The 20,141-nt window shown below is 44.5% G+C and overlaps 1 protein-coding gene across 6 annotated transcripts in view; it reads left to right on the top strand.

The window, feature by feature from the left end:
- The window catches only part of Atxn7l1 (ataxin 7 like 1), a 236,872-nt gene that overhangs the window by 80,806 nt on the left and 135,925 nt on the right, over positions 1-20,141 (top strand). For all 6 annotated transcript variants that reach the window (XM_076834751.1, XM_077110607.1, XM_077110618.1 and 3 more), the window contains exon 3: positions 1,190-1,294. In XM_076834751.1, the coding sequence (XP_076690866.1) occupies positions 1,190-1,294 (105 nt within the window). The remainder of the gene's footprint in view (positions 1-1,189; positions 1,295-20,141) is intronic.

Below are 20,141 nucleotides of genomic sequence, written 5' to 3' on the forward strand. Positions count from 1 at the left end.
ATTTGTATATCACACAGTTTGCACATTTGAAATATACACTTCAGTTTTTTTGTGTATTCATGGAGTAGTGCAAACACTACTGTCAATCTTAGAACATTTCATCACCCCACCAAATAAACCCCTCACCCCGAGTCCCTCTAGGCCTCCCTGTCCAATGCAGCATAACTGCTTTTTATCTGTGCAGATTTGCCTATTCTGAACATTTCATATAAATGGAGGCATACAGTATATGGCTTTGAGTGTGGCTCCTTTCTCTTAGCGTAACGTTTTCAGGGTTCATCCACGTTGTAGCACTTGTCAGTACTTCATTGCTTTTTATGGATGTGTAGTAGTATTCTCTTACATATATGATGCGTTTTGTTCATCCATTATCAGTTGGTAGCCAACAATCAGTTGGATTATTTCCACTTATTGGATATCCTGAATAATAGCCGATGAACTTTCATGTGGACGTACACATTCGTGTCTCATTGGTATGTTCCACATATCTTTGCTTAAAATCCCTCAGTGATTTCCCATTGTTCCTAAAATCAGGTTCAAATTCCTTACCTTGGTCTATGATGTTTCTCCTTCTGCTATCAGAGGCTCCAGGAGAGCAGTTCTCCCTGGCACCTAGCACAATGCCTGGCACCCAGAGGCACTCATTAAATATTTACTGAATGAATAATGGATAATGATGGCAACAAATGAGTCACTTGTTCGCAGGATTCCTTTAGCCTTGGTGTCTCCCACAGGTGATGGGGAAAATCAGGTGACTGCTGGGGCTACGTTGACTCCTCTTGCTAGTCGCAGCTGAGTCCTCCCCTCTCGCTCACCTAAGGGACCACTGCTGAAATAGGAAAAGGCTTGGGGGAATCCCCACAGTCCTGAAATAAAGAGCCTCACCTGGGTTCTGTCTTCCACCAGGATCATCCCCCAGCATGTAATCAGGCAGCCCTTGACACCGCTGACCAGACCAACTGTCATCTCAGCCTGTTTCCAGGGGTGCAAAGAGGCGTTCTTTGAGGCAGTTGCTTCTCTGAGAGTTGGGGAGCTGCACTGTGACAGACTGCATTTCCTTTAGTAAAGATGATTGCCTTTCTGCGTGTGTTGTTTGAAAAACTGTCCTTGAAGAAATTCCAAGAGGAAACTGTATGCCTTCTGAGACTTAATTGCTTTTTCAAAAAACATTGTTTTCATTTCCCCACAGATATGCACTTATTTGGCCATTATCCAGCACATGACGACTTCTATCTCGTAGTGTGCAGTGCCTGTAATCAGGTCGTCAAGCCACAGGTTTTCCAGTCGCACTGCGGTAAGTGGACTCCTGCACCCGGCAGGGGCACAGGCAGCCGCCACTCCGGGCACAGTCGCCTTCCACAGGGCCCCCCTGTGTCTGTCTTTGCCCAAGGCTATGGGTAGACTCTTCCTGGGGTGCTGCCTCTGCTCGCAGGGTAACTGTTTTAGGATCTGTAGTCCTCTTGCTGAAATGCTCGGTCCTATGGGGGAAAAAATGAGAGAAAACCTGCAACTTGCATGGTAGATGAGGCTAGACTGAAACCATCCGCCCAACCTGCTGACCTCTGCAGGTAACCAAGGGGAGGGGAGAGCAGTGGCTTGAGGACACCTTCCTGCAGCCTGACATTTTCTCCTCTTGAAACAGGGGACTGGAGAGCAGTTTCCCAGACTCACATAAGGGGGCTGGAGCCAAAGGTAGCCCAGTGCATGGGCCATTGGATGCTGACCCCAGGAAATGGCATATAAAACCTCAGGTTCCACTTATCCGTTTCCAAGAATCCCCCTTTTTCTTTGAAAAAAAAAATAGAAAAAAAGAAAAAAATCCAGCTGTGTCTGGGAACTCGCTTTCCCTCTGTATCTTAACGTCCTTGGTGTAATAAGTTCCTTCAGTCGATCAGCAGCACACCCCACCCCTCTCCACTCAGCGCAGGTGCTGTGGACAACAACAGAGTGCACACGGCCACTCCCTCAGGCATGAATGAACGGCCAGCTTGTCTTAGACAAGAAGCCTTTGAATCTCACTGGGTGGAAGTTTCCTGTCTTGAACAGGGAGCTGGCCCAGATGATAGCCAAAGCCATCATAGACAGTAAGTCCAGAGCAGTATTTCCCAAATGTTTTATGAATTCCTGAGCCCCTTTTGATGAATGTAAATTCTGCTTTATTGTTAAAGTTTTGAAGCACATCCAATATTGTACTTTTAAAAAAAAAGCAATTATAATATTGAATGAGCTTTTGCAAATGACACATTTCCCCTTTCTCACACTGGGGATTTCTGATTTTCCCCCATCCCTTTATTTATCACCATGCTGTAATAAATAGGCAAGGATAAAAGAATTGAATGTGTTTGGGACTATAGAATAGTGTATGTATATACTAATATCATCCATGAACACATGTATATGATCCATATATACCTACGTATATACAAGGCCTCTGTGTATATATTGTAGGTGTATTTTGTGCTTGTAACATGTAGAAAGAGAACCCAGCTCAAGGGGCAAGACTGACAGGACAAAGCAGAGACAGGGCCCTAGGAAGTGCTGTGTAAAGAGCTCCAGTGGGAGGCAGAGTCCAACTCTGTCCTTGGGTTACTTGGTTAACGTCTCCAGACTTTGGTTTCCTTGTCTCTTCCATGAGGAGGTAACTCCTGTAGACGTACCCATCTCCAACATTTTCATTCCTGGCAGTGTGAGTGTGAAAAGAGCAGGCATGTTCTGGGCATGAGTTGACCTTCTTGCTCAGTGTTCTGTGGCAAATGGCCCTGTCTTCCTCCTGGAAGAGAGACAGGGTCAAACATTTCCGAAGGGGAACCGTCAGAGGCCCGGTGGTGGTGCCTCCAGCTGAAGTGACAGGGGGGTATCAAAAGCAGAGCAGTGATCAGAAGTTCCCACCAGTGCTCCATGAATGACCTGGGAGCACCATGCTCCATTGCCTCTTTGCACCTCATAACTATGCAGCCGGGAGCTCATCCCGAAAGTGGTCACCGTGCACTCATCCATTCACAGGACTGTGCCGCCACTCTAGGCACTGGGGTACAGCAGTGAACAAAACAAGTGAAAATCCTGGCCCTGGGGAGCTTGTGCTGTACTGTAAGCCTTCAAACCCTTCACTGGGAACTTAGTTTGCCTGCCGTCTTTGATAGAAGTACCCTAAAAGGGACCTGGCATCCCCCTGCCCTGCAGAATCTGCTGAAGGGCAAAACCCCTATCTGGCTAGCAGAGGAGCTCTAGGATTTGGTGTGGCTGATACACATGCCTCCCTCTGCCTTGGGGCTTTTGGTGCAAGAACCAAGACTCAGCTTATGGGAAAGCAAATGGCATTGTGGCGCCCTGCTCTGAGCAGTGGCAGAAAATTAGTCTGGGGCTTTGGGGTTACTGACTTCATCACTCGAAGCCCGGTCTCCACTGAGTTTCTTGCTGAGCCAACTGACAGGCAGCAGTGGGGACATAACCACAGCTCAGCAAATTGAGGCACTGAAGCCTCTCTCCTCTTCCAGGTGTGCGTACCGATAATCCAAGACCCATATTTATCAGGACTGGGAGAGAATGCGAGGCAGAGCTCAGAACCATGGCAACTCTTCGGGGGAGTATTTTTTAGTTCATCTAAGAATTTCTCCTATAATTTCATGATTAGTTGAGGCTGCTCTAACAGAATGCCAGAGGTGGATGCTTATAAACAACAGAAATTCGTTGCTTGCCGTTGTGGAGGCTGGACATCTGAGGTCAGGGTGCCAGCATGACAGGATTCTGGTGAGGGCCATTGTCTGAGTCGCAGATGTCCACCTGCTTACAGTATCCTCATGTAACAGAAAGAGGACCAGAGAGCTCCCTGGGGCCCCTGTCTTACAGGCAGTAACCCCATTCATGATGTAGTTACCTCCCAAGTCCACCCCCGTCACATTGGGGGTTAGGACTTCAGCGTATGGATTTGGGAGGACACAGACATTCAGTCCCTACCAGTCTGTCTTTTTCCGCTGTTTCACCTTGTGTGATGACTGACCCTTGCTCTCTTCAGCAAGTTAATAAGAATTCCACTGTGTCCAGGGCCGGGCACTGTGCCAAGTGCTTTCCATGTCTTTGAGCATGTAACAGCCCTGTGAAGGAGGTATGAATTGGTATCCATTGAAGCTGAGGAAGCTATGGCTTAGGAGATTTCAGTGTCTTGCCCCCGGGGCCTCAAAGCCGGGCAGGTGCTGAGCCTGATTTCACACGCAGCTCCATAACAGTGAGGGAAGTGCCTGCTGCGTTGTCATCTCACCGCCTCTCTCTATACACAAATATTGAAAGCGAAGCTCTTGAAGTGAAACTGGGGCGGGGCTCAAGCCCCACCCACCTGGCCTTCTTCTGACTCCCCTGCAGTCCCACCACCAGGGCTCCATAGAGCATCACTTGACGTTTGTTGACGTAATGGAGATGGCAGGCTTTGGAGTCAGACAAAGGCTCACAGGACTTCCCCACTCTGTGACTTTAGAAGGGTCAGCTCATCTTCTCCGTCTCGGTTTGCTCATCTGTAGAATGGGTTAGTCAGCCTGCCTGGCAGGGTTGTCCGGACATGAGTGGTGCGAGGCCTGGAGTTCACTTCCTCCCCTCTCTTCATCTGCTCACACTGCCCCCATCGGGGATGGGACTCCTCTCTCTGGATATCCATAGAACTCTGTTCTCCTGTGCCGCTTGCCACCTTCTGCCACGCAGTTGTCTGTGGACTGTCTCTGCTTTCAGCACCAGGAGATTCCTTTTCAATTCTGTACTCCCAGCACCCAGAAAATGAGTTCATCACGGGGGCATGGCAGCATTCAAGACCTTGGTATACTGGCCTTTCAAGCTAAATGGAGGGGTGTGTTGTGTGTGTGTGTGTGTGTGTGTGTGTGTGTGTAGGCAGTCAGTTGTGGAGTTAAAGAAAAATTGTTTCTTACTCAACACTTTTTTTTTAATTTATTTTTCAGTTGTAGTTGGACACAATACTTTTATTCATTTATCTTTATGTGGTGCTGAGGATCGAACCCAGGGTCCTGCACGTGCGAGGCGAGCGCTCTACCGCTGAGCCACAACCCCAGCCCTTACTCAACACTTCTGACACCAAATATGTGGGCTTTGCATGCCAAGCCAATTTCTGTGGACACCAACTGGGTGTCCTATAATTTAATTTGATTCTGACAATAGCTACTCAGAGTTAGTGCAGATGCCACAGGTTAAAGGCTCAGCCCTACAGAATAGCCTCCTGCTGCAGATGCCAGTCACAATCAGTGAGTCTCAGATTACCCACACTGATGTCTAAGTTGACCATAGCTGGGGTTTCCCACAAACCCCTCGTCAGGTTTGATAATTTTCTGCAATGACTCATAGAACTCAGGGAAACATTTTCCTTTCATTTACTGGTTATTATAAAGGATGCAAATGAACAGCCAGAGACACATAAGGCAAGGTCTGAAAGGGTCCCCATAGAATTGTGGTGCTACCCGAATAACATGTGGATGCCTTCACCGACCTAGAAGTGTCTCTGAACTCTTGTTGTTGAGGGGCTTCTTGGAAGTTCCATTACACAGCCATAATTGATTAAAACACTGGCCATTGGTGATAAACTCAATCTTCAGCCTCACCTTAAAACTCTCTGTGGGGGGGCTAGGGTTGTGGCTCTGTGGTAGAGCGCTTGCCTAGCACGTGTGAGGCACTGGGTTGGATCCACAGCTCCATATAAAAATAAATAAATAAAATAAAGGTATTGTTATTGTGTCCATCTACAACTGAAAAAGATACTTAAAAAAAAAAAAAAAAAACTTGGACTGGGGTTGTGGCTCAGTGGTGGAGCGCTTGCCTTAAATGTGTGAGACACTGGGTTTGATTCTCAGCACCACATATAAATAAAAAATAAAAGTCCATCAACAACTAAAAGGAATAAAATAAATAAAAGTTTTTTTAAAAAAACCCTCTTTGGGGACCTAGCTATTAGTCTTCTCACTATCCTACAGAAACTCCACAGATTGCAAAGCTCAGTGTCCAGAAACTGGGAACCAAAACCAGATACAAAAACAGATGTGCCCCTCATGCCAGCACTCAAGAAATTACAAGGGTTTAGCTGCTCTGTGTCAGCAACTGGGAACAAAGACCAAATATATATTTCTTCTTATATCATAAGTCACCATAGCAATGTGAAAAATAGGATACCATCATGGAGAAATCATGAATTTGGGAGTCAAACGGATCCAGGTTAGGATCCTGACTGACATTTTCTAGGGGTGTAACCTTGGGCTGATGAGGTGACCTTTCAGAGACTCCTCTTCCTCATCTATAAAATGAGAAGGCCCGTGCCTGCCTTGTGGAGTTACTCTGAAAAGCAGCATATATAGTTTTCTGGCGCATGGTAAGGAAATAAAGAAAGGGTAGCTATTATTGTCAATCAAATGTGGCTATTTTTTATTAAGTCAAAAGTTTCTTATGAAAAATGGGAAAACCAATTTAGTCAAGTGTTTCCTGTCTCCGTTCCCCGCCCGTCTCAGGGCATGTGCGCTCAGGTCAGCCCGTGGACTTTCGCCTCTGATTCATCTAGAGCTTCCCTCACTCTGGGAGGCAAGGATTGTCGGCCTGAACGCGATCACATCTGCCAGGAGCCCCGAGGATTTGGCCCAGCAGATAGTACTTGACATTTTCGTTAGAAAATGTGGCTCCATCGGAAACACCATGAAGCTCAGGTGTCTCTGGGTTCTCTGCCCGGGTGCTTTCCAGGGGTACTGTGACGCCCCCTAGCACGCCTGGCCACAGTCCTGCCCCTGACACTGCCAAAGCTGATGTCCCAGACAGAAAGCAGACACAGCCACTGCTTGGAAGCCCTGTTCTAGCAGGGGGATGGAGGACCTCTGAGAGCCATGCTCCTGCCTCCTGTGTCAGCCTCCTTGAGTCTGCTTCTAAGTCTGTGCCAAGGGCTTTTGAGATACTTTTCAATCCTCCACCCAGAAAATCTAGGATCTGGAGGGATCCCTCTATTACTGAATTTCCTTAGATGGATTGACATGGTCCGGATAGTTGTAGGAAAAAGAAAATAAAAAGCATCACCTTGGAAGGCCTGAGTCCACTCAGCAGGCATCTCTGTCTATCCCAGATTGTCCTCCCAAGGTGTGGCTCAGTGCACTGGAAGGGTCTCTCGGTTGAGTGCAGCCTCTCTAGAATCAGTCTGCTTAGTTTTAAATCCCAGTTCTATCCCTGATCAGCTGTGTGACCTGGGACAGGCTCCTTAGAGTTTCTGTGCTTTCATTTCCTTATTCTTAATACGGAGTCAGAGTTATCTCATAAGGTCTTCAGGATGATTGAAGGAACTTGCTTGCGTATGGAAAGCACAATGTAGAACAAGGCTTTACTTTAAGAAAAAATGATAGTGATGAGTTTCAGAGATCCATATTGAAATCTTGTCCAAAAGATTGTCACCTGTGGTATTGTGGAGGGAGAGAAAGTCCTTTGTGACTATCCCTCTGGTGTCAGTGTTGTGGTGGAACCTAACCTCCACCTAGACCGAGTGCTAAGGCCATTTTCCTCAAAAGGAATACTGAGGTGGGGTACCCTCTTTACACATGTACAAAGGCAAGGAGGTATGAGGTGTGTATGGTGGAAAAAATACTACTGCTAATAATAGTGTTCTTTTAGTCACTTTGGAATATTGTAATTTGCTTTAGTCAGCTTGTTCGTCATTGTGACCAAAAGACCTGACAAGAACAGCTTTAGAGGAGGAAATATTTATTTGAGGGCTCACAGTTTCAGAGGTCTCAGTCCACAGAGGCCAGCTTCACTGCCTGAAAGGAGGCAGAAAATCATAGTGGAAGGGTTTGATGGAAGAGAGCGCTCAGACCTCACACCAGGAAGCAGACAGCTCTGCCCACCAAGAACCAAATACACCCCACAGGCACACCCCTCCCTCAGCCACGCCCTACCTACCTACCTGCAGTTACCACTGTCTCAGTTAATCTAATCTCTGTCAGGGGATTAATGCACTGATTAGGTTAAGACTCTCATAACTCAATTATTCCACCTCTAAATTTTCTTGCATTGTCTCTCACACATGAGCTTTTGGGGAACCCCTCACATCTAAACATAATTAAAGATAAAGTAAATAGGTCAGTTCAAATTATAATTTTATAATTGGGTTGAACATTAATGAAATTGTTGGACTTTCCTAAGTGAAAGGAAAACAATTTTTCTCTGTCCTTATTTTCTAATGTTAGCTACCTACTGTCAAGCATGGGTTCCTAACAGCAGCTCTATTGATATTTTGGGATGTGTGATTCTTTGTTGTGGGGACATCCTGTATGTTGTCATGGGATGTCAAGCAGCTTTCCTGTCTATGGCTTACTAGATAGAATAGCAGCCATTGTCCTGTTCCTAATCTTTATTTGTTTTTTTGTTTGTTTGTTTGTTTTTAGATTTATTATTTATTTATTTGTTTGCAGTGCAGAGAATCAAACCCAGGGCCTTCACACATGCTAGGTTCTACTGCTGAGCCAAATCCCTAGACCCCGCCCCTAATCTGGACAACCCAAAACATCTTCAGACATTACCAATATCTTCTAGGAGACAAAAGCACCCTCATTTGAGAACCACCACCACAAAACAGGACATGCCCCATTCGTTATATCATAGTCTGTGCTTTTCTGTATTTAATTATTTTTCCCAAAGCATGTGCACACTAAGCCCAGAGGTAAGTTCTGTGGGATCACAGCCACATATAGAAAGTTGACTATTTCAACTCACACAGAGCTGGTCCTCAGAATCATTTCCCCACCACAGGCATATGCAGAAGTGTAAAATAAAATAATAATAATAATAAAATAAAATAATGGGGAAAAGAAAAGGCAAAAGAAATTATACAGAGCCCATAGAATTTTTCAACCCCATTTAGCACTCACCCTCTGAGCAGAGAACCACACCCCACCCCTCAGAGATAATCCTTGGATGGCACTGCAAATATATTATCATTATTTTTTAATGGTTTAGAACCAAGGAACCAACATGTCTTTCAACAGACAGGAGCGGATTCAATTTTTCTCCTTCTTTCTCGGAGAGGATTTTTCATTCCCTTTTCTGATTGTATTTTTGAATGCCCTTCAAGTAGCTGTTTTGCATGTTGATGGTGATGCAGTGGAATTTAATGAACTGTGAGCTACAGCAGAGAGGCTGAGCCGCAAAATAAATGAGTGACGGTGACTTGCTCCTGGAGCGCGGCATGGCATGTCCTGGCTGGCACCTGCTCTTCTGTGTGCATCCAGATGCCGAGGCTGGTTGGGTACCGGCAGCAGCCCACCCAGCAGTGCTACACATGGGAGCCTAATTAATGAGATTCCAAGGCTTCCTGCTATTGTTCTTTCTGTGCTCTCTATCTCCAGGTGACCTCTGGTTGAGGAAGTGACAAACCATTTGTGCTTCTGAGCCCAAGAGAAAGTGAGTCCCAGCCAGTGTCAGTGCCCCTGGGCTTCCTGGGGCATCAAGGTCCCATCACCAGCTAATTAGCCTGCCAGGACCTCCTTTCTGAAGGTGTTGACGGCCCTGGCACAGAGCTTGGGGATTTTTGTCAATTAACTTGGATTTGCTTTTTGAGATAAAATTTTTGTTGTTGTGATTGTCAGTTGTCCGTTTTATAAAACTGAATTTTTTGACACCAGAGAAGTATAAAATAACTAAAAGAAATTGCTCTCATTGAATCTATTCTTTATCATGCCTGACAGCATTAATTAATAAGCCACAGCAAGGGCATGCGAATCTGGCAACCTTGATATCATTAAGATTTTTAAAACTTTAATTTGATCAGTGTATCACAGATCCAGAATGAACTCCTGGTATTGACATAGTTTTGAGGCACTTTATGATCACAAATAATCATGTTTTCTTCTTCTTCTTTCCATGGTCCTTAGTGAAGTGTAATCACACAATACATCTTAAAGAAATCCCTATGATAGATCCTAAGGCTAAGGAAAGAAGTGATGGGATAACTGATTAAACCTTAAACCAAACATTACAACTGAAAGAATCTACAATTAAATAGGACTAGGGTTTATTTAGATTTTTTTTTTTTTTTTCAGTGCTAGGTGTTCAACCCAGAGCCTCATGCATGCTAGGCAACCACTGTATCACTGAGCTACATTCCAGGTCCCAAGCACTTTCTCCACTTTAAATTTTTATAGTTTGAACTTGGCTACTGATCAAATTAGAATTAATACTGGCCCAAGAACATAGCAGTTTGACCTGGTCCCAGACCCTGGTTTCTTTTTTTAATTGCACGTAGGGAAAATAAAAACAGTAACAATAAAGCTAATATAGTTTTTGAGTACTTACTATGTGCTGGGCCCTTTAATGCATTATCTGTCACTGCCCTAAGATGCTATGATTGAATTATCCTTATTTCTCAGCAAAGCAAGGAAGACTCAGAGCATTTAGGAAATTTCTTCAAGATCAGGGTAAGTGGCAGAACCAGGATTCCAACCTAGACCCCAGAGTGCATTCGCCACTGTATTGGTTGAATGTTCTGTATCTTAGACTCCCTGCACCACCACAACTAAATTTTGATGCAGGAAGCTCATTTTCATCCTACAAAGTATGCTAGAGAAATGACAGGCGCTTTGTTTCTCCTTCACACCCTCCTAATCTGTGAAATTGATCCTATCTGATTATTTCCCTGGGTGAAGAACTTAGCCACAGTTTTAAGGAAAGGAGGAATAAACTGATAATCCCAAATCTGTTTAAAGTCCTAACCACAACATTTGAAATAGACTTTTAAATATAAGAAAATAAAAATAAAGGAAGCTTGTGAAAGAGGTGACATGGGTACCACACGTGTTCTCCCATCCATTCTATCTGCAGTTTCTTGATTATCAACAACAAATAAGCAGATCCATGAGACCCTCAATGGTAGATAATTTCCTCACTATACAACAAAATTCCCTTTTTTGCATAGTTGTGTGAATTGAGTAGAAATGTTGCAGAAAAACTTACCCCAGATACAATGGCTCAGCTCAAATTTAAAGATAGATTAATAGGATCTTTATAACTTCAGTAATATTGAGTTCATTTTTAACTTTTTAAAAAAATCTACTTATACTCATCAAAGCCTATATCTTTTTTTTTAATATTCTATTTGTTGTTGATGGACCTTTATTTATTTATATGTGGTGCTGAGAATCAAACCCAGTGCCTTACACATGCTAGGCAAGTGCTCTACCACTGAGCCACAACCTCAGCCCCCAAAGCCTGTTTCTTGAAGTCTGAATCTCTTGGATTTCTTTATTCCGAGGCTCATGATTTTAATTCATTTACTTGAAAAAGATTTATTGAACACCTACTATATGGCAGTCATTGTTCTAGTGCTGCAGACACAGAGGAGACAAGACAGAGAAAGTCTTAGCCTTCTTGAAGTTTATGTTTGGATATGTCAAATAAAAAACAATACACAGCCAAACCATATGAAGAGCTGGTAAAGAGGGTTCGTCGCAGCAGAGAACATAACAAAAACAAAAACAGGCATCTTCAAGGCTTCAGAGTAGTGGGCAAGGACCACAAGTGAAGTGTCTTGCAGGCCAGAGTCTAGAGTGGGGTTTTATTCTGGGTGTGATGTGAGGACCCTGGAAGATGCTGAGTGAGGGAAACATAATCTCATTTATGTTTTCCAAAGTTCATTCTGACTGCAGTGCAGCCTGGGAAACCTTGTTAGGGGCTAATGTAATGCATGGTTAGTAATAATAGATCATGGTGTATCATGAAGGTGGAGAGAAAAGGGTAAACTTGGGATCCATTTTGGAAGCCTCGCTGACGGAATTTACTGATGGACTGGATTGGATTGGGTTGGATAAGGGAGCAGATAGGTTATTTTATTTAGAGATAATTTAGGGGAAATGACCAGCTATTTGGCAAGAAAAGGAATAGAGAGTGGAGATGTTGAAGCCAAGAGAAGAAAGTGCTTTTTAGACCATATCCAGTGCAAGAAATTGAGTGGGGGGGTCACTAGGTTGGCCACCTGAAGGTTGCTTACTTTGACAGTAGCCATTTTAGTTGTGTCTTGGAAATTTTTTTTGCAAGGGCAGGTGGCTTCATTTTTGCATGACCAGTAGACCCCTTTTTAGGTTGGCAGCACCATGAGTGTTTGATCTGTTTGTGCTTAGTCAGCTGCCACTCAACCAGATTGTCTGTTGGCACCTCTGTGCCATCCTGTGTCTTTTGGTGCCTCCTTGTGTCCTGTAGTAGGACAATTGCTGTTCAGTGGAATTACCTGTACCGGGAGGGAGTTGCTGAGGACGAAGACTGCGCCTCATGCATCCCTGAGTCTCAGCAATGTAGCACATTTCCTGACTTCCCGTAGACACCCACAGTGTTTAGGACAAACAGGCAAAAGGAAAGATCCTCTGATCCCCAATTCAAGTGCCTTTGACACTTTCTGCTTCACCAATATTAGCAAATATGATGGCCACTGCAAATACTTGCTTACTTATCCCTCCCCTACCCACACACTAGGAGTTTCAAGTACCAGGAACTCTGTCATGCTCACCATTAGATTCCCAGTGAATGCTGGATCTAAAACATTGGCATTCAGTAGACTTTAAAAAAAAAAAAAAATGAATTTTGGAGAAAAGAAAGAAAGAAACCCACAAAGAAGGAAAAGTAGCTTGCCAGTTGCGAATAAGCCAGTAGCCACGTGTAAAGGGAGTACATTCATTTGCAAGATCTGGCTACTTGAAAGAGAATGATCCTCTCTGTTCAGATGCAGTTGGAAAGGCGGATGGCAGGGTGAACACCCTTCCTCAGCAATCGCTGGAGGGCCGCTGCTTTCATCCTGACCACAGCTGAATTCTTGAGGGTCTTGCTGTAACGTGACTCCCACTTCCGACTCATCCCTGGCATGTCCTGCTGTACAGGCTGCTCTATTCCATTCCTCAGAGCTGCATCAACTGAGAAGAATTAGGGTAACAGTCACTGCTTTATTTAAATCCGAGAAAAGAATGTTGCCAGTGCTGATTCAAAGGTCACTCTGGAATTCTCCCCGTCCTCAGCAACAAGTAGAACAGCACTTCCCAGAATGTTCCTTCTCTGGAAGAGCAAGTCAGTCCCCAGACAGCAAGAGTTCTGGTAGGCACATATCCTTGGGAAAGGGTGTCAACACCCGCTGCCTGGAGCCTCACAGCAGCTTCAGCTATCAAAGCCTCCAGAGCTTTTGTGGTGGAAACCAAAAATGTATCTATTTCACATTAGATTGCCTGTTTCTTATCGGAAGTCATCTACATGCAATTGGCTACAGTAACAATAATGCATCTTTGTCCTTCCAGCCCCAAACTGAAGCCCACTCCTTCATTTGATGTCTGAGCAGAGAAATAAAGATCTTCTCTAATCCTGGAGGAAAAACTGGCTATGGAGAGAGTCCACCATCCCCCAAGCCATGTACACTATACTTTCTAAGCAGATGGATTTTCAAGGGTAGTTTTGATTATTCACGATTGTCACTTCACGCCCTGATGCTGAAACCCCACTCCACTATCCTAGTTTTCCTTTGGGAAAGTCACAAAGAGCTGCCCTGCGTTAAGTGTTACACCGTAGGGACCCAATGGAGGCATGCCTTGGGACGCACAGGTCTTTGAAGAAGCTTCTGAGTCGTCTCATTTGCAAAGTCAGATTGCTATTTCCCATCATGTGGACTGTTCCTAGGACAGATTTTCCTTTGCTTTTCCCCTGGGAAAGTGGGCTGTTAAGTGGAGGTGGCATCCTGCAGTGAATGGCATCCTGAAGTCTGGGCAATCCTGGTGTTCACAGTTGTGTGAGAACTTTCCACTGCTCTTTCCCAGGCCAGGCACTTCTGAAAGATAAGTGCAAATTGAGGAATGCTGCATAGGAGACATGCTGGAAAGCATTGGTTGGGGGGGGGGGGAATGTAAATTAGGAATAAATGATGAAAGAGTAAGTCAGCAATTTCACTGATGAATCCCACTTCACATGGAATGAATCATAATTTTTTTCCAGAGAAAGCAGGCGTAGTCTTTGTTTTACAACACTGGGATCCCAGAGTTCTATCTAAGGTTGGATGTGAGGGTTTTTGTTGTTTGTTGTTGTTTTTACTAACCCTGTGATTTATTTGTTTACTAGCAACACAAATACTTTGCTTTTCTCCACCTGAATTATTTTTTCAAATTCCTGAGCCTTTTCCAGAAGTGCATATTTCTAGAACAAGTAAGACTTAGTTTGCATCCTGCCCATGGTTTTCTGTAAGTGGCTGCCCTACCCCATCTATAACCTTCTTATAAACACTAACCTTCTTAACCAAGTACAGCATTTTCATTAATATGAAGGTTGCCTTGACACTGACCCTGACGGACCCCTAGCTCAGTGACCTGCTTGACTGATAGCTCTGGGTTGACATCCTAGTGATGGAGCTATCTCGATGTACCTCTTGGTGGAGTTTACCTATGCAGTTAGGGAGGCAGGAGCTGGACAGTAGCTCCATCAGAATCCTACCACTTTCCCAGCCTCGCTTCCTCTGTCATATTCTCACAACTTGTGACACTCTAAGGTGTCTGGTGATGAGGAACCTCCAGCCTTTACAACCACCTTTTGCCTCAGCTGCTGTCCAGGGGGCAGGGGTGAAAGTGGCAAAGATAGTGGGAGATCAGTAGAAAGACCTAGAGAAGAAGGGGTTGCCCTGAGACCCTCTCTACTCTGGCTTGTAATGTTTGTGACAGCCAAGAAACCACTGCACTCTTTTGATCTCCATGGTACCCAGTGCACAGGCTGAAGAGCCATGGTCTTTTGTCTTTTTCACCCCTGCCCTCAGCCTCGCTTGTCCAGAGAACTTGCAGGCCTGTCATTAGTGTGGTTCAATTGATATTAACATGATCCAGTGTTCCATCCTTTTTTAGGTTGTTTGGTGTGTGTATGTGTGTGTGTGTGTGTTTTACTAAAGATTGAACCCAGACTTCTTGATACATGCAAGGACTCTATCACTGAACTACACCCCTAACCCTAGATTTTCTTTGTAATATTTGATTTATCAAGTAGTACTGGAATTGTATTGGACTAGCAGCACAGGCCAGGGGAAGACACATCCAGCTGTTTTTGGTTTTGCTTGGGGGAATTTCTTGGAAAGTGAGCTCATCTCTCAAGATACAGGGGAACCTCCATTTTTTCCTAGGTATCCCCTATGCAGCTGTCCCCAGTCATTTTTCAGAAGTCCTTGGCCCTATGGAAGAACAAACAGAAAGTCCCATACACACTATTAACTCTGGTACTTTCTCAATTCCAGGATACCATTAATTGTAAGATGCCACGTCAGTTGAATAACACCTTTTCCCAGGTGCCAGGAGCACTTCAAGGACAATCTATCAATCCAGCCAGCATTGGCAAGTGGGAAAAGATGGGTACAGTGTGGCAGAACAGGGCCACGGCTGGGGAATGTGCCAACAGAAGCTTCTAGCTACAGGACTAGGTTGTAACTAACCTGTGCACATCCCTTCAAAATAATGAAGCTATAATGGTCTGAGAGTTTCCTGTATCTTGCCATCCTCCTGATAAATGTCATGTAAATTAACCTGATCCCATAGCAACTAGGCCACACAGAATAAAATCGCACTGTCTGCCAAGTGTTAATTTAGGCTTGTGGTTTTAGATTTCCAATGTAGAGGGTGGTAAGAGGGTGGCCTTACTATTATCTTATTTTTTATTTCTAGTTTAAATTTGGTGATCAGAGAATGTTAGGTATGTTATCCATTTTATAACTCAGATACTTCCTTTGCGACTAGTTAGCATCCAGTTTTTGTCAATGTCTCCTGTACAATTGGAAATCTTACATAATCTCTCTTTTGGGGAAGGATTCCATATATATTATTTTGTTCAAATCTGGTATATCCTCACCACTCTTTTCTGCTTGCTCTGTTCTTTCTGAGCAGGGAGTTTTAAATCTCCCTTGATGGTTGTAAGATGCTAGTCTCTCCTGTAACTCTGACACCTTTGCTTTACAATCCAGGGACTGTGCAACTGAGCACATAGAAGTTTAACAGGTGGTGTCTTCATGCCAATTATGGTTTGCCTCAGGTTCTATTTTTATCTGATTTACATTGATACTCAATTTTCTTTTGATCAGTGTGTATTTGCCTCATTTATCTTTTCTAGTCTTTTATTTTCAACTTTTCTGTGTCATTTTGTTTTAGGTGTCTCTCTTGTAAGCAGTGTATATCTGGCTTTTTTAAAAGTCCAATCTGATAATGTCTTTTAATAGGTGAGTTTTATCCATTTATATTTATTGTGATTACTTGATGTATGTGGACTTATTTTCTTTTAATTTGCATTTGCTTACCTTGCTTTGTATTTGCTTCTTTGTTCTTTTTTCCTGCCTCCCATTAGATTAGTAAAACTTTCCTTACGCTCTCTGTTTTTCCTTTTGCTCACTTGGCCACAATAAATTTTACTTCTAAAATTCTATTTATTTAGTAATTAGCATTACATTTTTAACATGAATACTGAACTATAATTCGTTTTCTAATAAAGACTAAAATTATCCAGAATCTCTGTCTTCTCAAACAACCCAAAGACCTTTGCATTATTTCACCCACGTAAAATCAACTGGTAATTACAAGAATTGAAATCAGGGTCCAGAACACAATGGCCATGCATTCTCAATCGACTGACTCACAGTGAGACTAGAAACACTTTGGTTAATTTAAAGGACATGAAATTTTTCTAGTTTACTGTTTTACACCCTAAAGTGCTTTGGGAAATCTCTCAAGTTCAGAGCCACAGATCCATTCCCAGCTCATAAAAATCTATCTCTCAATTCCTTTTAAAGTAGGTTTGGACAAAACCTGTGGTCCACCATTAGGGCCTGTTTTCACCAATCAGATTTGTCATTTGTCATGATTTACAGTGGGGACACGGGATGGGATCCTTCTCCCTGCGCCTGCTTACTTAGCTTTGATTCTCAAACCTAAATGTGCAGACAGATCCCTGGGGAATCTGGTTAGAATGCAGACACAGATTTGTTGGTCTGTATTTTCTAACATCTCCCGTTGGGCACACTGCTGCTTTGAGTCCAGAGACCTCACTTAGATAGAGGAGCAAGTGCTTAGAAAATACAACTTAGGTAGAAAAACTGGGGGGTTTGGCTCTTGATCAGATCTCCTTGATACTTTCCAAGACAGCAGATACCAGAAGAAACTTTCTCTCTGCCGTGGTTTGGGGTTCAAGATCATTTTGTTTCTGAAGGTCTCCTTGAGGTCTGGAAGAGTCCTCTTCGTCCCCCTGTAGCCCAGGTCAGCCTGTCCGAAAGGAAGTGCTCATTCAGTGCTCTGTGAAGGCCCTCTGCCTTCATTCCTGTTCCTCTGCCATCCCTCCTAAGGTCAAGTCTCAGGCCTGTCCCTGTGTCATTTAAATGTGACTTGTGTGAGTCAGTGCCCTGAGGAAGAGCCAGCCCAAGGCTGGGGCAGGCTCCCTGATAATTTATGTTTAAAGCAAGCTTTTAATAGAGATATACTTTTAAATAGTAACCAGGAAAAGATTCTCTCCTCTTCACGGGCATCCATTTATAGGACTCAGCTGTTGAAGCTCAAGGGTAGCATTAGGCTTAAGTTTAATCTTCTGTATACCGTAATTTACAGCACCAAGTGAAGCATTGTACGTTCAACTATTTCAGTCATTTGCCGTGATAAATAGCTATTGCTCTTGGCGGAACAGAAACGCCATCTCTGCTTTCCATTTATGAATATTGAATTGGCTCAGGCAGGCTTTTGCTGTACGTTTTTTAAAGGGGAAATCCCCCGCAGATCACATCTCCCTAGCCCAACCATCATTCCCCCGCCACGTGCACCACTCAGAGCTTGATCCAGACCGCAGTGCTTCAGTGCACGTGCGTTTCTGGTGACTGTTGCACAAAGCGCTTGCGACAATTCCAAGTGCAAGTCCTGCTAAAGACTACAGTTTTATACCCAGTGCCACAAGCTGTTAGGGAGAAGATTTAGCTGGTGGCAGGAAGCCACCAGCAGGGACCAGGGAAATATCTGAGAGGCGATAATCTGATGCAGGAAAAATAGAAGAGGTGTGATTCTGTTGGATTCCTGATAGTGAATGATGGCATCAAGGGAAATGGAAACGAATGGGGGCCTAAAAGGGAGAAGAAAGGAAAGTGAGAGAGAGAGATTTTGAAAGGCAGACCAGCCCAGGCTCTAGATCTCCAGGGATCTACTCTTAAGGAACTCCGACACATATGCCTTCCACCAGACTTAGCTCAGATGTTTTATTCTCTACCTCTGAGAGAAGACAAAATGGAAATTCAGAGAGGACATTCAGGTAGTGACCATCTTGTCCAGGTCCCTTATATCTAAGTCAGCTGAGCCTTCCAGAAATCCCCTCCCTCAGCCCCCGCCAAAGAGCTTTCTGTGCCAGAGGAACTAAAATCCTTAGGTCGGCATCTTTGACTTGTCTCATGTTTATGAGTACCTGGGACGTGCCAGGCATCACTGTAGGTGGCAGGACCAGGACTCCAGGACAAACATGAGTAGAGGCGGTGAACACGTGAACAAGGGTGTCGTCTTCCCTGGCCACAGTCGCCAACATCACTTCTCAGCAGTGTCTCTGGGAAACAATCCCCTTGAAAACATTGTTGAAAGGCTTCTGTTCTCGCTGCTGCCTATTGAAGTTGATCGTCTACCTGCAGAATTTCCATGTACACTTTCAAAGCCCACTCGATTAGACTTGCAGAAGAGCTCAGGAAGGTGCCTGGTGAGTCGTAGCTTCAATAAAGTGCATAGCGAGTTCTAGCTTCAGTAAGGTACTCCGGCGAGTGCTAGCTTCACAAATTTGGAAGCTCAAATTCAGTGACTAAGGTCACACCACAGATAAAGGCAGAGCTGGGACAAGAACTCAAGACTCCTCACTCTCCCTGCAGCCCTCTTCCATGAACAGAGACCCCAGGGGAAGAAATGTACAGCAGCAGCAAACTATAGGAGGCAAATGTACCTTTAAGAAAGTTTTCACATTGGCAGTCTCTAATTCCAAACTTCAGTGCAATAAACACGTTCTCTAGCTTTCTCCTGTCTCCTTCCCAGAGCATCTGAGCTTTCTGTCTGAAAAACACTCTTACAATTTTAGGTCAAAAGGAAGATTATTCAATCTGCTTATGGGTTTCAATCTACCCTTTCGTTTCCTGGCCAAAAGATTCCATCAGAACAAAAGTTACCATCACTTCGCAGGCGCTGAAGGCAGTTGGTTGTGTTCTGCATGAGAATAAATCCGTTCAGCATGCCGATTAGTTACAACGGGCGATGAGAGAATGATGCAGACCAAAACCTCCAAGTGTGTGCTTCATGCATCTAAACCTACTAATGAGAATAGGGTTTGGCAGAAAGATAAGCATTAACGTCCCTGCCACCAGAGCTTGGAGTTGCTCGTTAGTATTGGGAGAGGTAGAATACAGGCAGATGCAACTTGATCTCCATAACGTCTCTCTCGTTCCTGGGCCCCAGATAAGTTTGTTACAGAGGAAGTTGAATGGAAGCAATTCCAGGAGAGACTTGTATAGAGGTGACTCCAGAGGCCTGGCACCTTGGGACTCCTCTGTAACCTTGCTGTGACCTCCTGCCTCTGTTTGCCCACTTGTGGAATGGGTATGGTGTTTATGCTCCAAGGGTATTATTAGAAACAGTAAATTTGAAAATGCCTTGGCGTGTGGCTCATGCTATAAATACGCCTTGCTGCCACGTGGAAAATAGGCGTTTTTTTAGCTGAAATGTATAATGAGGTTAGGCAGGGAACACAGCCGCTGGCAGCAAGAGCATGGCCAGAGACTGGAGGTGTGAGGGGAGGGGCCAGGTGCTCTGCTGGGGAAGAACAGACACCATCTATGAGGCGGTCTTGGGCAACACAGTGGAATGTTCAACACAAACAAACACAAAGCAGCATTTGGCCGTCCGGCTCGAATTCAGGAGCAAATTGGGGGATTGGAGATGAGTGTCCGACTTTTCACGCTGCAGGCTCTGCACTCAGCCCCAGGCACCCACTGGATTCCAGAGGGTTGGGAAGAGGAAGGCCTGAGTGAGCCAGTTCCCACATGGGCTTCAGCTGCTGTGTTTGAAAGGTCTTTGTGTTTGCCAGGCAGCCTTGTGGTTAGGAAAGAGCCCGACCCTGGAGCCACCCTGCCTGGCCTT

Source organism: Callospermophilus lateralis, chromosome 1 (genome assembly GCF_048772815.1).
Source record: "Callospermophilus lateralis isolate mCalLat2 chromosome 1, mCalLat2.hap1, whole genome shotgun sequence".
Lineage (NCBI taxonomy): Eukaryota > Metazoa > Chordata > Mammalia > Rodentia > Sciuridae > Callospermophilus > Callospermophilus lateralis.